The 15,717-nt window shown below is 38.5% G+C and overlaps 1 protein-coding gene across 4 annotated transcripts in view; it reads left to right on the top strand.

The window, feature by feature from the left end:
* nsd2 (nuclear receptor binding SET domain protein 2) overlaps positions 1–15,717 on the top strand; it is a 116,459-nt gene that overhangs the window by 91,237 nt on the left and 9,505 nt on the right. For all 4 annotated transcript variants that reach the window (XM_041210039.1, XM_041210134.1, XM_041210291.1 and 1 more), the window contains 7 exons: positions 554–759; positions 3,739–3,851; positions 5,577–5,846; positions 7,168–7,284; positions 10,902–11,043; positions 12,215–12,321; positions 14,741–14,942. In XM_041210039.1, the coding sequence (XP_041065973.1) occupies positions 554–759; positions 3,739–3,851; positions 5,577–5,846; positions 7,168–7,284; positions 10,902–11,043; positions 12,215–12,321; positions 14,741–14,942 (1,157 nt within the window). The remainder of the gene's footprint in view (positions 1–553; positions 760–3,738; positions 3,852–5,576; positions 5,847–7,167; positions 7,285–10,901; positions 11,044–12,214; positions 12,322–14,740; positions 14,943–15,717) is intronic.

Below are 15,717 nucleotides of genomic sequence, written 5' to 3'. Positions count from 1 at the left end.
TTTCTCTTTTTTTTGACATCTTGCCATAAGACCATAAGAATAGGAGCAGAAATTAAGCCATTCAGCCCATCGAGTCTGCTCTGCCATTTAATCATGTCTGATAAGTTTCTCAACCCCATTCTCGCGCCTTCTCCCCGTAACCTTTGATCCCCTTATCAATCAAGAACCTATCTATCTCGATCTTAAATACACTCAGTGACCTGGCCTCCACAGGTTTTGTGAATTGCCTTTTTTAAATCTCTTTCTTTCCCCTCTGTACTTCCATATTATTTACATGCCTAAAGCTTATATTTTTTTCATTCCACCCCCACTTTATTAGTTTAACTCCAACTCCCCACAGCTCAGTTTAGCTTCCCAGTTCTCTTCAGGTATAAACCACCTTAAATTTTGCTGGTGGCTGCTGTTTATTTTCAAAAAATTGAAAAGGAGTTTACAATGAAGTTTGGGAGCTATCATCTTATTAATTTACCATTTAACTAGACTGAAATTACTTGTTGCAGTAACCTGGTTTTACTTTTGTACTGATTATTTGAGATCTGCTATCCAAACACAGGTGGTGGCCCGCAGAGATATGTCACCCGAGAAACGTTCCAACAAATATTCAAAACATGAAGCACGAGATTGGCGAGTTTCCAGTTCACTTCTTTGGATCAAACGACTACTTTTGGACCCATCAGGCACGCGTATTTCCTTATATGGAAGGTGATAAGGGAAGCAAAGACAACAAAATCAAAAGCCTCAGCAAAGCCTTTAGAAAAGGTACTACTATAAAAGTAAAATGCTGCAGTTAAATTAAACCTTTTTTAACTTTCAGCTTTGATGGTGTCATAGGAGGCCTTTCCGCCCATCAAGTTTCTGGATCAATCCAGTCATTCCCATTCCCCACTCTATCCCTATAACCCTACAAAGTTTATTTCCCTCCAGTGCCTATCCAATATTTCCTTTTCATTACAGTTTGCTGCATAAAAGAGTTCCTCCTCACTTCTATCCTCTATCTCTTGCCTTCAGAATAAACCTTAAATCTGTGTTGTCTAGTCCTTTGACTGTTGGAATAGCTTTTCTTTCTCTCTTTTATCTAAAGCTGTCATAATCTTGCACATCTCATTAAAATATCTCTTCAACCTCCTTTTCTCCTGGGAGAACAACCACAGCTTCTCCAACTTAACCTTGTAGCTAAAGTCCCTCATCCCTGGAATCATTCTGGTAGATCTCCTCTGCACCCTCAAGGATCTTTCCTAAAGTGACGTGATTAGAACTGAACACAATAATCTGGTTAGGTCCTAACAAGAGCTTTCAAGGTTCAGCATAGCTTCCTACTTTTGTGCTCAATATCTCTATTTATGAAGCCCAGTAGCCCATATGCTATGCTTATTATGCTCTTGCATTCTCAAAGATCTATACACATCAACCCCATGTTCCACCATCTCTAGCCACACTTTAGAACTGCGCCATTAGGTACCTTTGCCTATTGCTCTCCCTATTCCTCCTTCCACATGCATCAAGTCACACTTCTCTGTATTAAATTCCTTCTGCCATTTGTCTGCCAATCTGCTAACCAACTATTTCCTGCTGCAGTTAATAGGTATTGTCCTCACTGTCTGCCTCAAACTATATTTATTCTATTCCAATATCCAGATTATTTATAAATAATCAACCGATACTGGTATCTACTTGACAATTTCAAAAGCCAATACATTTGTAAAAAAGTGTGCTGCCTAATGTAATTTAACATTAGTATGAAGAAGATAGCTGAGATTTTATTTAGCCTGAATTTTGTGATAATTTAGTATATTACAAACATAAAAAGGGATAGCTTCTTCCGTATAATTCCCCTACTTGACAACCAATTGGAGAAATGCTGAGTAGAATTTTTTTTTTAATTCATTCACGGGATGTGGGCGGAAGGCTGGGCCAACATTTATTGTGCATCCCTAGTTGCCCTTGAGAAGGTGGTGGTGAGCTGCCGCCTTGAACCGCTGCAGCCCTGCCAGTTCCTGCCTGACAGCATTGTGGGTGTGAGTTCCAAGATTTTGACCCAGAGACAGTGAAGGAACGACGATATATTTCCAAGTCAGGACGGTGAGTGACTTGGAGGTGATGGTGTTCCCATCTACCTGCTGCCCTTGTCCTTCCAGATGGCAGGTGTCATGGGTTTGGAAGGTGCTGTCTAAGGAGCCTTGGTAAATCCCTGCAAGAATCCCCAAGTGCGGCTTCCCAGTGGGAAGGGAAATTTGGGATGAATGCTTTAGCAGGCACTGGCACTTCATGGGAACTGGTTAAATTGGCAATGGCAGAGATTTGAGAACAGATTACTTGCTTGCCATCTGGTTTATACTTATGACATCAGTAAGGGAAATTAGTTTTTAATGGTGTACTTTTTTTGTAGTCTCAAAAGCTAACTTTAGTCTCAGCACTTGGGAACTTGCAAGGAAAAATGAATAGATGAAGGATTTTGGTATGTTTGTTTATTGTAAGTATTGCATTTGTCTGAAATGCATGTTGTGGCAGCATTTTTTTTTTTAAATCTGAATACAAGTTGATCTCCTTATGACCTAAATTTAAAAATTAATCGGCTCCATTTCTGTAACACACTTTCCTACTTGTCTCACATCTTTTTAATTCTTTCTGTCGGCACTTTCATCTTTCTGTTTATCTTCCATTTTTTTCTGTCTTGCCCACTCACTTTTTCAGACTGGCACAATCACATCATTGTTTCTGTATTTGATTGTCTAACTTCTTTTTCTCACTTTACTTTGTAACAAGTCTCTCTTTGCTGTGTCTTAAGCACTTTTTCTTCTTTGCCTCCCCATCTCTATGGAGACTTGAGACTTCATAACCATCAACCTTATTTATGGACTCTCCTTGTACCCAGCCAAGACTCTTGTCTGGCATCAACCCAATCACCTTCAAAAACCTCAAAATACCTGTTGTGTGTGATAAGCTTTTAGGTGCATCTTGTGCATGGGGCTACCTCTGGATGCCCCCATTACTACTACTTGGTAAGGATACTTGAACTTTATTGGAAACAGCACCCACTGTTACAAACCAGTCTTGCTTTCATTCCATAGGTAAACTGGGTGGCTTGAGTTGGTGAATCTTAACCTGAAGAATGTGCCCAAATGTGATTGTTGTTCATGCTGGGACTGGGTTGGTGCAGGATCATCTAAACATGTCTTTTTAAAAAAATGTTCTTTTCTCAGAGGGCCAAAACTTCTTCCAAAATCTTTGTGTAATATGTCAGCGAACTCTTCACCATCAGTGTCAGTGCTCTGAAATATATCTGGTTTAACTAAATGCTACCATAAAAACAAAGTCAAAGGTTTTACCTGCAATAAACACGGCAGTAGATGTGCTCTGGGTTCTAAGAGTCAAACCAACACCACCAGGCTACTATAACAGCTGGTAACTATTTTTGTGTACAAGCAGCTGGGAAAAAAGCAGAGAACTAGCACTTCACAAAGCACTCATTTAAAATTAAACTCCCATAGTGAGCCCAGGAACTTGTTCCAGATTGAAAGAGTGACATTTTTTTGCACAACCCAGGACTTAAATATGCAAAGGCCCTGATCTTGTGAAATCAACCAATTATAAATTTTGTGTTAAAATTTTGCATTATTGTTTGTTGCGTGCAATTTTGTTTTATTTTTAAACTGCATCTTGTAACTAAAATGAAGTTGGCACTTTTTCTTTATGGTCATAAAGTTAAGTCACACTGTTATTTTTTTGTTATCATTTCAGCTTTAGAAGAGGCAGCAGAACGTTTTCAGGATCTTAAAGCTCAGCGGGAGACCAGAGAAGCTCAGGAAAATGAGCGCAATGGTAGAAAACCTCCACCATATAAACACATAAGGGTAGGTGTGAAGTAGACTCAGTTTCGTTGTTCTTTTGCTCCCTCTGGCATGAATACGTGAGATCTTTGAGTGTGCAGGAGATTGTACAGTAATTTTTGAAAGCCAGCAACGTACATGCGATGATTGACAGGACTGCATATTTGGAAAGAACAAGAGAGAAAAGTTCAAAGAAGTGCTGATCATAACTAAAGACCAGAAAATTTTAAACATGGAAACTAAAAGAGCAGTTGGATTATGAGGATATTGGCCGGGGGGAGCAATGGGCCTCTCCTGTCCAATTAACTTTATCTTGTCCAAGATTGCATGAGGTGCTGAATGAAAAAGCTCCCTCAGATATGTGCAGTGTTAGAATTGGACAGTCTTGAACAGTTCCTTAACTCTACAATTCATGGGAAAGGAGGCAAGAACTCTTGGGCAAGCCAAGAATCATTTGCAGTCAAAGGAATTCATGAAACCAAGGATATCCACATAAGTGGTTATTGGGTAGTAATGGGGAGATTGCAGCATAGTGCCATGTCACTGAACTTATAGTCCAGAGGCCCAGGCTAATGAGCTGGGGGACACAGGTTTGAATCCCAGCTGGTGGAATTTGAATTCAGTTAATAAAATATAGAGTATAAAGCTAGTCTCAGTAATGGTGATCGTGAAACCATCATCAATTATTGTAAAACCTCACCTTGTTCACTAATGTCCTTTCGGAAAGGAAATCTACCGCCCTTACCTGGACTCCAGATCCACAACGATTCTTAACTTCCCTCTGAAATTACCTAGCAAGCCACTCAGTTCAAGAGCAATAAGGGATGGGCAACAAATGCTGGCCTTGCAAGTGACGCCCACATCCCATAAAACAATTTTTTAAATTCAAAAACTTGAACCCTGCTGTTGTGCACACTTGCTGCAGACCCACCTGAGATTGACTTACTCAACAGAAACGAAAAATTGAACCCTCAATCTTTTCGGCCTGTATTGTGTTTTTTGGCCATCTGCCAAGCTGCCAAGTTAGTTTTTTTTAAGGCTGATGCAATGAAACAAAATGGAGAAAATATATTGAATAACAGAATCAGAACAGAATTACGCTTGTTTATATAGCTATCCTTTAGGACTGTGTGGTCTAGTCGTTTTAAGGATATTTCTACTGACTAATTGCTCTGAAAACAACACTTCCTTTTTCTAGCGTAGAAGCTGACACTTCTATGCTAGAGGAAGAAGTTTACTTATGAGCTAATCATTTCTTTATAAAGTGTTGCATGAGAACCATTTCAGTTTGTGATTTTTTAGGGTCTTGATTCTTTGCTGGTTCATCTTGCAGTGCTCCATTTAAGCTCCATTGGCCCACAATATGAAAATATGAAATGCATTTTGGATTTAGTAGTTTACAATTATAAGTCAGAATATGTTGCTGGATTTGTGAGTCATTGCAGTTTTTCAAACGGATTGCAGCATATAAAGCAATAGCTGACATGATCCATTGTTTAGCTTTTCCTGTTATTTAAGTAGTTCTTATACGAATAACTTTCTTCATTTCATGACCCTGCCTCTGTAAAATAAATAAGATTACACGTTTTATCAGGCACACAGCCCAAATAAAATATCATCTTTATAAAGTGTTGCATGATTTTTGTTAATGTACAAACTATAAAAATAAAGTTTCAAATATATTAAAGCAATAATTTCAGCACCTTTTAAGTTTGGCGATTTTTTTTTAAACAAAACTTTTTTTTAAAGGTCAATAAACCATACGGCAAAGCACAGATTTATACAGCTGATATTTCGGAAATCTCGAGGTGCAACTGTAAGCCTACAGATGATCATCCTTGTGGCCTGGATTCAGAGTGCCTGAACAGAATGTTAATGTATGAATGTCATCCAGCTGTCTGCCCAGCTGGTTCACGGTGCCAAAACCAGTGTTTTAGCAAACGACAGTATCCTGAATCACAGGTGGTCAAGACTGCTGGAAAGGGCTGGGGCCTCATTTCAAAGACTGACATTAAAAAAGTAAGTTGTTGTGTTACATTTTTACTCTTTCATACCTTGCTGGTACTTAATTGAGGGGAGCTCAATGTGTGGTTGGACAGTGTACATGTTGGTCAAGAACCTGAAAATGATGAGTTTAATTCAAGGCAAGCATCTATTAGTCTGTAGCTGATACCAGTTCAGGACATCAAGGGCAGAATATACTTGTACTTGCACAAGAATAGCTCCTTCCAGCAGAACAAAAGATCCATTATTAAAAATATTGTTTGCTGTGTGACAAATATGGAAATGCTTGCAACAAGTGTGCAGGAATGCATGGAAGAGATCAAGGATGAGACATGATATGCAATCAGAAATTGAACAGCCTTGAAATTAATGGAAAGGAAGTTTTTGTTCATTCAGGTTTATAAAAGTTCAGAACCTTCAGAAAGCTCGTCATTCTTTCAACTGTAGGATTAGAAACTATTTGAGCAGTGTATCCTTCTGAAGTAAGTTGCTACAGGCTAAAACAAGGGGATTCCAGGATTGGGTGTTTTGATTGTAGAGTTGCTTAATTGCCTCCTCTGAAGCCTTAAACTGCCTACATCACAAAGCCGACGGATTCTCATCTGCATGCAAATGCACTAAACATATTCACCTGTGGTCTCCTTTGTAGCAGTCCTCATGGTACATTCTGCAATCATTAATTTTCACCGGAATAGTACAATTTGGAAGGAGCGATATTAAGGGTGAACAAATTTGAAAACTTTAGGGGTGGAAAAAAGCTTCTCTCCCTGCTCTTATCTCCGTGATTTATATGCCTGTGTTTCAAAAAACATACTAGCACCAGATGTTTCCTTTTAACGCCAGCACAATCAATAAGAAACTTCTATAATACAAGGACCAGACTAAATTTGCCCATTTATTATTTTATGGCACTCGTTTGTTCACTTTCCATATTGTATTCCTTGGCTCTCAGTGCCTATATATTATACAGCTGTTTGACAATCACTTTGTGATTTGACCATCTTGGAGAGAATCCTTGAGCAATATTAAAATTAAAACTATGTTCAGTTACCTGGATTAAGTTTTAATTTGTGCAAGCAGTAACTCTCTGGAGTAATATTGAAGCCAAGGCAGAGCGATAGTAAAGTACGTCAATGTTGCCAACATGCTATATCAGGCAGCAGATAGACATCAGATTCACTTATGTTGAGATTCATTCCAGTTCCTTCTCTTTGGGGGAAAAAAAAGAGCAGAAATAGAATAAAAAGAAATCAGCCAACCTTGATGATGTTGGGGTGGTGCGGAAGTTCGAATTACAGTTTCCTTGTTCCAATTCTACATGTTTTGTCTCATTCAGGGAGTATTTGTAAATGAGTACGTGGGAGAGGTAATAGATGAAGATGAGTGCCGAGCAAGAATCCGGTTTGCCCAAGAGCACAACATTGCCAACTTCTACATGCTTACAATTGATAAGGTAAAATTAAATTTTCCACAAATTTAGCTCTGTACATTCCCCCTTCCATTTTGAGGGGGAATGGAAAGGAAGATTTGTGAATTTTTGACTTAGACTTGTTAAATACACCTGTATTTATTTTAATTGTTAATACAGTAGGTTCTCACTTAACTTTGTATTTGTGTTCCTGAAAAGTAAACTTTAAATGAAACAACATCAAGAAAATCGGCTTTTCACATCACAGCCAATGTAAAAGCTGTTGTAGGATCTTTCTCATCAAATAAAAAATCAAACATTATACCCTGAGAGTTGAAATACTTTATATTGCAAGTTCCTATATTTGTAAAATCACATTAAATAAATTTAAAAATGTGAAGGAAATATGCTAACTTTTTCTATTTACCTCCTGCTCACTGCTGCTACTGCTTGCCGGTCCTCTGGCTTGCCTTTCCCTCTCCTGAACTTTCACTGCGAACAAGGGCCCAGGAAGTGAGAGTTGAGGTGGGCAGCTTCAAATTGCAGCATTACAGAGGTAAACATTAAGCAGGAGAGTCAGCGGTAAGCAGGAGGATAGGGGAGAGGGAGAAGTCGTCCCAAAACGGGCACCAATCAGGTCACGTGACCCAGTGTTTAAAAACGAAACTCCTAGCGCTAAATGCAAATACCAACCCCGTTAACTGCGTGACGTTAAAATGGAACAACTTAAAACCGAGCACCTTAAGAGGACGATTTGTTGTATTTAAGAAGTATTTTCAATATTTGTGATTTCTCTTGCCACTTTAAGCATTTAATATTAAGCAGGTGGTTGTGTGCAGACCACATTGTTGTGTAGGATTTTTCTAGGGCAACTTGCTCACAAGAAGCACGCTGCCATGTATTGATTTCAGTCATGGTTGTGAGTGAAGTGAGCTACAATAAGGTATTTAATTCTGAGTGTCACATTGAAGTCAATGCGATGCAATGCTTTGGAATACAACAGTTTATCCCTTATTCACCATAGCTGTTTTTGATTTTTCTTAAATTGGTTTCCTATTGTTCAAGTTTTGAAAATGAAAATTGAATTATGCCTATTCATGAACATTTCTCTCCCAGCCCCCCTCCATTACTCTTTGCCCTTCCTCAATGATAATTGATTTTTTTTTAAAAAGACAGACAAGTTTCTGGATATGTCTGCTGGGTATTCATGCATTATCTATGCAGGCAATGTTTAGTACACATTCCATCTGGGAATTCACTTGTGTGGCATTTTCTAAACTGTCCTTTGGGCAATAATACAAATATAGTTTAGGCAATTATCACTAAACTTGTGTGTTTCAAACTTAGCTTCTAGAAATGATTGCTTGAATTGTGGACTGGACAAAGCAAACAACATCCTCTACAGGCCCCCCTGTATGTGAACCTAGATGACAGGGCAGATTAAGAGTGCAGAATTTGGTTCTTTCTTGCTTTGAACAGTTTTTAAGAACAAAGAATTCATGCCTTTAGATCTTGTCCAATTGGTGATTTTCTACTTTCTCCCACTTCACCATTTAAAATAAAGCGTGTTACTAGGTGTGTTTGTGACAGAACTTTTCATGCATTGCTGAGCTGGTCCATGTGCTAGCAGCAATGTTGTGGACCTGCAAACAGATTTAATCTAAAACATCTTGCTTTGCTGTTTCTTTAACCTTGTCGCTTTTCTCCTCTTGTATTTCTAGTTCTTGCATTCTGGTTTCATGTCTATTTCTGTCCTGTCTTTTCTGTATGTGTGTGTGTGTATGTGTATATGCATGTGTGCCACATTCTCTCAATTTATGAACAGAATTTAACAATGTATTTTTTGTGTGTGTCTTTCATGGGATGTGGATGTTGCTGGCAAGGCCAGCGTTTGTTGCCCATGCTTAATAGCTCTTGAATTGAGTGGTTGCTGGGCCTTTTCAGAAGGCGGTTAAGAGTCAACCACATTGTGTAAGGGAACAGAATTAAGGTGACGGTAGTAAAAGTCTGGTTATAGGATAAAACAAAGATTTAGAGAAATGGAAAATTGCATAAATATAAATAAAGAAATGTTGAATTTCAACAAGGCTGTCACTCGGATTTTAGTAAAACTTACTCGGATTTTAGTAAAACTTGCTCGGACTGATTGTCACATATTACAATTCAGGAGTTGTTTACCTGAATTCCTGTTGAATAAAGTGTACTGATAATGAAGAATTGAAGCACATTTATATAGCTGTGTTTTGGATTCTTCCTTCCTAACTTTGATTCTGTGCGGAAGTGGATTTTTTTTCACCAATAATTAATACAAGGTGATTAATTAAAAGTAAAAAAAGACTTGTGTTTATATCATGCCTTTCATGACCTCTGGATGCCCAAAAGTGCTTTCTGATTGATGAGGTATATTTCATATGTAGCCATTGTTGTAATGTAGACCAGCCAATTTGCGCACAGCAAGATCCCACAAACAGTAATGTGATAATGACCAGGTAATGTTGCTCCAATGGTGTCGTCATGTCAGAAATCAGATGGGTATGGCAGAAGCTCCTCCCGTTATAAAGTCAAAGCTCTGAACCTACTATGAGTTTGTGTGATACATTATTTAAAATTTGAGGCCCATGCAGGTTATATAAATCTAGCCTTTTATGTCTTAAATTCCAGAAAGAACTTGAATTTATACAGCACCTTTCATGACCTCAAGACATTCCAAAGTGCTTTACAGTCAATTAACTACTTTTGAACTGTATTCACTGCTGTAATATGGGAAGTGTAACCAATTTGCACACAAGGTCTCACAAACAGTAAATAATTAACTGACTATTTTATCTATTTTTTTAGTGATGTGTTAGTTCAGGGATAAGTATTAGCCAGGACATTCAGAATAAATCCCATGCTCATCTTCAAAATAGTTTCATGTGATCTTTTACATCCACTTGAGAAGATAGATGCATCACATTTAATGTCCCATCTGAAAAATGGCACCTCCGAAAGTGCAGCACTTCCTCGGTTATAATTGGGGTGTTTTCAAAGAAGCTGTTTCCTCTGGTGAGGCCTTCAACGCATGGGGTCACAGTATTAAAAGTAGAGCTGGGCCGCACAGAAATCAAGCACATTTTCACAACGGTTATTGGGAATTTGAAAGTCTCAACTCAAAAAGCTGAGTTCTAGGTCAATTGAAAATTTTCAACACTGAGATCAGGGTCAGAATATCAAGGGATCTGAATCAAAAGTTTGCAAATAGAGTTGATGTACTGATCAACCGATCTCTTTTGGTCCTTAACTAAGGAGATTAATGATCCTGGAATAAGTTTATTTAGATTACTGTCCAGGTTAAAACCTGATGATCATGTAGAATGATTTTGACACCTTCATGATTAGTAAGAGGAATATTTGGCTGGATAGTTGCACCCCTTTGAAAATATTTCCACGCATTCTAATATTTTTAGATTGGGATGGATCCCAGCCTGTTTATACTATTGAATATTTCTTCATGTATTTTGTGACTCAAATCCTAAATTATTATTAAGAACATACCATTGCACACTGTCCTTTTTTCTTTATCACTAGCTCCTCTGTCAACAAACAGACTTGCTCTCAAGTACATCTACAGATGTTTTCTGATCCTACCAGCTATTTACTAATATAACTGTTATCTATTTCAGGATCGAATAATTGATGCTGGACCTAAAGGGAATTATTGTCGCTTTATGAACCACAGTTGCCAGCCCAATTGTGAAACACAGAAATGGACAGTGAATGGAGACACTCGAGTTGGGTTGTTTTCTCTCTCTGACATCCCAGCAGGTAAAGGGGGGGCGTGCTGAGATTTTCAAAATAATATTGACCTTTCTAACCTTGGGGCTGTTCCAAACAAATGTGTGGAATTTTAATGTGTACAATGCAGAGACGAACCATTTGGCCTAACTGGACCATTTTGACACTTATGTTCGACATGAGCTTCCTTCCACCAATTCTTATTTTCCTTTCTCCCTCATGTTTATCTCACTTTCCCTTAAATGATTTATGCCATTTGCCTCAGCTATTCCTTGTGGTAATGAGTTCCACATTCTTATCACTCTTTGGATAAGGCAGCTTCTCCTGAATTGTCTGTGGGATTTATTAGCTACTGCCTTATATTTATGGCTCTTAGTTTCTGTCTCTCCCACAAGTGGAAATATCATCTCTACCTTTACATTAGAAAATCCCATCATAATCAAAGACCTCAATTAGGTCATCCCCTAGAGAAAAGATCTTCAGCCTTCCATGATGAGTATAATCTTTCATTTCTACAGTTGTAAATCTTCTTGCACCTTCTCTAATGCCTCCATATCTTTTCCATAATATGGAGACCCAAACTGTTTAGTGTGGAATGTGGCCTAACAAAGATTTAAAGCATGTTTAATGTAAATTCTCTGCTCAATTCTGTCCCACTAGAAATGAACCCCAGTGCTTGGTGTGCTTTTTCTACTGTTTTATTAATCTGCATCACTACTTTAGTGATTTGTGCATCCGTGGCCCTAAATCCTTTTGCTTCACTATCTCACCTGGACTCTTATTCCAAGCAGTGTGGGGCTTCCTTATTCCTCCTACCAAAATGTAACACCTCACAATTGCCTATATTGAATTATTTCTCTGGTGCCCCTGTATGGGTAGGCAGCAGTTGGAGAAATTATAGGTTGCTGAGCTTGACCTAACCAGTTCTCTCCTCCACTGTGTGGCTTGGGCAAGTTGAGTGAAGGTATTACATCTGTTATGTTGATGGCAATAGGGCACACAATCTGAAAAATGGGTTTTGTTGCCAGTTGAGCAGAAATTTGAAGTTGACTGCTTTAGTTACTGATGTTTTAAGACTTTTTGGGAAAAATCCAGTAATTGGTGAAGAAAATCCTTTACATTATTTGCAATGTTGGCAGTACAATGTTGCTAATTATTAAGAGGCAGATATGTATGTATAATGACTATTTTTAACCAATAGGGACTGAGCTCACCTTTAATTATAACCTGGACTGCCTTGGCAATGAGAAGACTATCTGCAGGTGTGGTGCACCAAATTGCAGTGGATTCCTCGGGGTCAGACCCAAGGTATGATTAGTTATTGTATCCAGGAATAATTGAATATGTAATTAAGAAAGAAGGTATTGTTTTTAAGTACTGATTGCACCTTAAGGCTTATATAAACCCATAAGCATCCAATGAAATAGGCTGCTTAAAAAAAATTGCTGAGCATTTTATCAGTTAGATTTATTTCATAATGTGTGATTTATCAAAGTGGTGCTTCTAGATCTGCCAAAGCTTTGGGAGTTCCATGAAGCTCAAGGAGGTTAGGGTAGCACGATGTAGTGTATTGGAGTTCCAACACACTTGGCCGTAGAGCAGTAGGCTGTCGATTTGCATATGATCTGCATATTCTACTTTACTGATTTGTGAGACTGTATCCCTTGGTCCCTTTGCTCTTCTGCATCTTATCTCAATCAGCATTTGGCCTCTTTATTCTTCCTACCAAAACTCCACACCTGCCAAATTTAAATATTTCCCTGGCTCCCGATTTGTGGGGAATGGATTACAATTAATTTGGTGAGCAATAGCTGATAGCTATCCCCCACTGGGAGGGAGGAGCGCACTTTTGCACCTGCAGGTGGTAGTGATCAGAAAGGAAGTTGGGAATAGATTGCAGCATAAAATGGGCAATTCCGTGTCTCATTCTTCTGACACTCTCAGCCATGGCTCAGTTGGTAGCACTCTTGCCGCTGAGTCACAAGGTTCCGGGTTCAAAGTCACACGCCAGGGCTTGAGCATAAACATCAAATTTGACACTCCAGTGCATTAATGAGGGAGTGCTGCACTGTCTTTCAGATGGGATGTTAAAACCCATCCCCTTTTACATTCACTTGAGAAGAACCCAAGGTGCTATTTTGAGGAAGAGCAGGGTAATTATCCCTGGTGTCCTGGCAAAGATTTATCCCTCATTCAAAATCACAAAAGCAGATTATCTGGTAATTATCATATTGCTGTTTGTGGGAGTTTGATGTGTGCATATTGGCTGCTGCATTTCTTACATTAAAACAGTGACTGCACCTCAAAAGCACTTAATTGGCTGTAAAGTGCTTTGAGATGTCTGGTGATTGTGAAAAGCACTTTTTAAATGCAAGTCTTTACCTTCAGGGAAGGGAAAAGAAAAATAATGGTATTTAGTAATTATCCTAAATGGATGTACTTTCATATGAGTGGATGTTGACTCTGTTCAACTTTGGATAGCCACCCTAACCAATTGTATCAAAGTGATCAAAATGCACAAAAGTTACTGTTTCAAATTTTTATTTCTTAACTGTTGAATGGTGATTTTTTTTTTAAGCTTAGTTGGCCTAGCTAATTATTTTACGTACTTCTCTTACGTACGCTGGTCCAGTGGGTGCTTCCAAGCATTCCTTACAGCAGAGAGAAATTAAGTATATACAGAAACATCAAAAACTGCTTCCATGTTGGTAGTAAAATGATTTTATTTGCTTAAACCAATTGTTCCTTATGATACTATAAAAATATTAACTTCTAACATTAATCAATGCAATATTGGATTTGGGAATTTTTTTTCTGTGGCTCTGCTAATGGTTTTAGTTTGACTTTGAAGATTATCACTTGCTGCGATTTTAAGTAAATTTAAAGAACTTCTGCCATATGAAAGAAATAAAATAATTACCTTTTTCGCATTTCTTTCCATTTAGTGGCTACTACTATTTCTCAGGCCTCAGTTTGGAATACTTTGTACAATCATGTATTACTCACATCCAGAGGGCCATTCATGGCTTAACCATCTTGCTTGTGTGAAGCTGCCCAGTTGAACGCTGCAATCAATGAGTATTGCATATATTTCCACTCCCTTTTTTTTGTATATCTGCAAGTACGATTCGTTGATAGTTCTTGAAGGGAGGTTAGATTTAACTACAGCACTCACCAGTGTCAAACAATTAGGGAACCTAAATTCTGAATTTTCTAAATTCCAATATTTATTGAAGCATCGTCCCAAACTATTTTGGATCCCATTTGTGTCTACAAGCAAATAGTTAGGCCACAAATCCTTGTCACCTTGCTCCTGTAAACTCCAAGTAAATTTATTGAATCAAGGATTTGTTGAAATGAATTGTAATGGGATGGAGGTTAGAGGAGAAGTTCTGGGATCCAGGCTTACCTGTGAAATAAGAGAAATGCTCATAATATGAGTAATAAAAACAAGGGCACATCAGTCACCTCTGAATTTATATTTTTCCCTGCATAAGTAAATTTTAAAGATGTTGTGGTTCTTACTGTTGCAGTACAAGTACTGGGGGAAATGCATGACTGGTAAGTAATGAAGATACTAATTGACAGAGCCATTACTGTACTATTCGTAAGAACCATTATGACACTGGTGCATTAGTACTTTGTAGTTGGTGTTTTCTTGCTGTAATTTGTTTTAGAAAATAAGACCCCCAATCTAATCTAAACACAATTATTTTTAATTTTACAGAATGCAAGCAATGGTTCCGATGACAAAGGAAAAAGGGGAAAAAAGAAAATGCGAAAACGCAAATCAAAGGGTGAAGGGAAAAAAGAGCATGAGGATGAATGCTTCCGCTGCAGAGATGGTGGAGAACTTGTACTTTGTGACAGAAAAATTTGTTCGAAGTCATATCACCTATCCTGCCTCAGTCTTACAAAACCTCCATTTGGTAACTGAAACTCTTGATAATCTCACTGTTTTGAAGACTTCAAACTCATCTCTGTGCAATATTATCTATTTTCCCAGAAAATTACTTAGTTTGAAATAAGTTTCGTGCTTATTTGAGGGAGATGAAACTGAATTCACAAAGCTCAAAAGTATTTTTTTTTATTCACTCAAAGAACGTGGGCACCGCTGGCAAGGACAGTCTTTATTGCCTTTCACAAGGTGGTGGTGAGCTGCTACCTTGATCTGCTATAGTCCATGTGGTGCAGATACATCCACAATGCTGTTGAAGGTGGGGGGAAAAGAATTCCAGGATTTTGACCCAGTGACAGTGAAGGAATGATGAAATATTTCCAGGTCAGGATGCTGTGTGACTTGGAGATGGTGGTGTTCCCACATGCCTACTGCCCTTGTTCTACTAGGTGAGAGGTTTTGGGTATGCAAGGTGCTGTCTCAGAAGCCTTGACAAGTTGCTGCAGCACATCTTGGAGATGGTACACAATGCAACTATGGTGTATCGGTGGTGGAGGGAGTGAATGTTGAAGGTCCTGGATGGGGTGCCAGTCAAGCGGGCTGTTTTGTTTTGGATGGTGTCGAGCCTTTTGAGTGGTGTTGGAGCTCTACCTGCCCAGGCAAGTGGAGAGTGTTCCATCACACTCCTGACTTGTGCTACGTATATGGTGGACTGTTTTTGGGAAGTTAGGTGAATCATTCGCTATAGAAAACTCAGCCTCTGACCTTCTCTTGTAACCACAGTATTCATGTGGCTGATCCAGTTA

Source organism: Carcharodon carcharias, chromosome 1, assembly GCF_017639515.1.
Source record: "Carcharodon carcharias isolate sCarCar2 chromosome 1, sCarCar2.pri, whole genome shotgun sequence".
In the NCBI taxonomy this organism is placed as follows: Eukaryota; Metazoa; Chordata; class Chondrichthyes; order Lamniformes; family Lamnidae; genus Carcharodon; species Carcharodon carcharias.
Note: the sequence above shows the minus strand (reverse complement) of the source record. Positions and strands in the feature narration are given on the sequence as shown.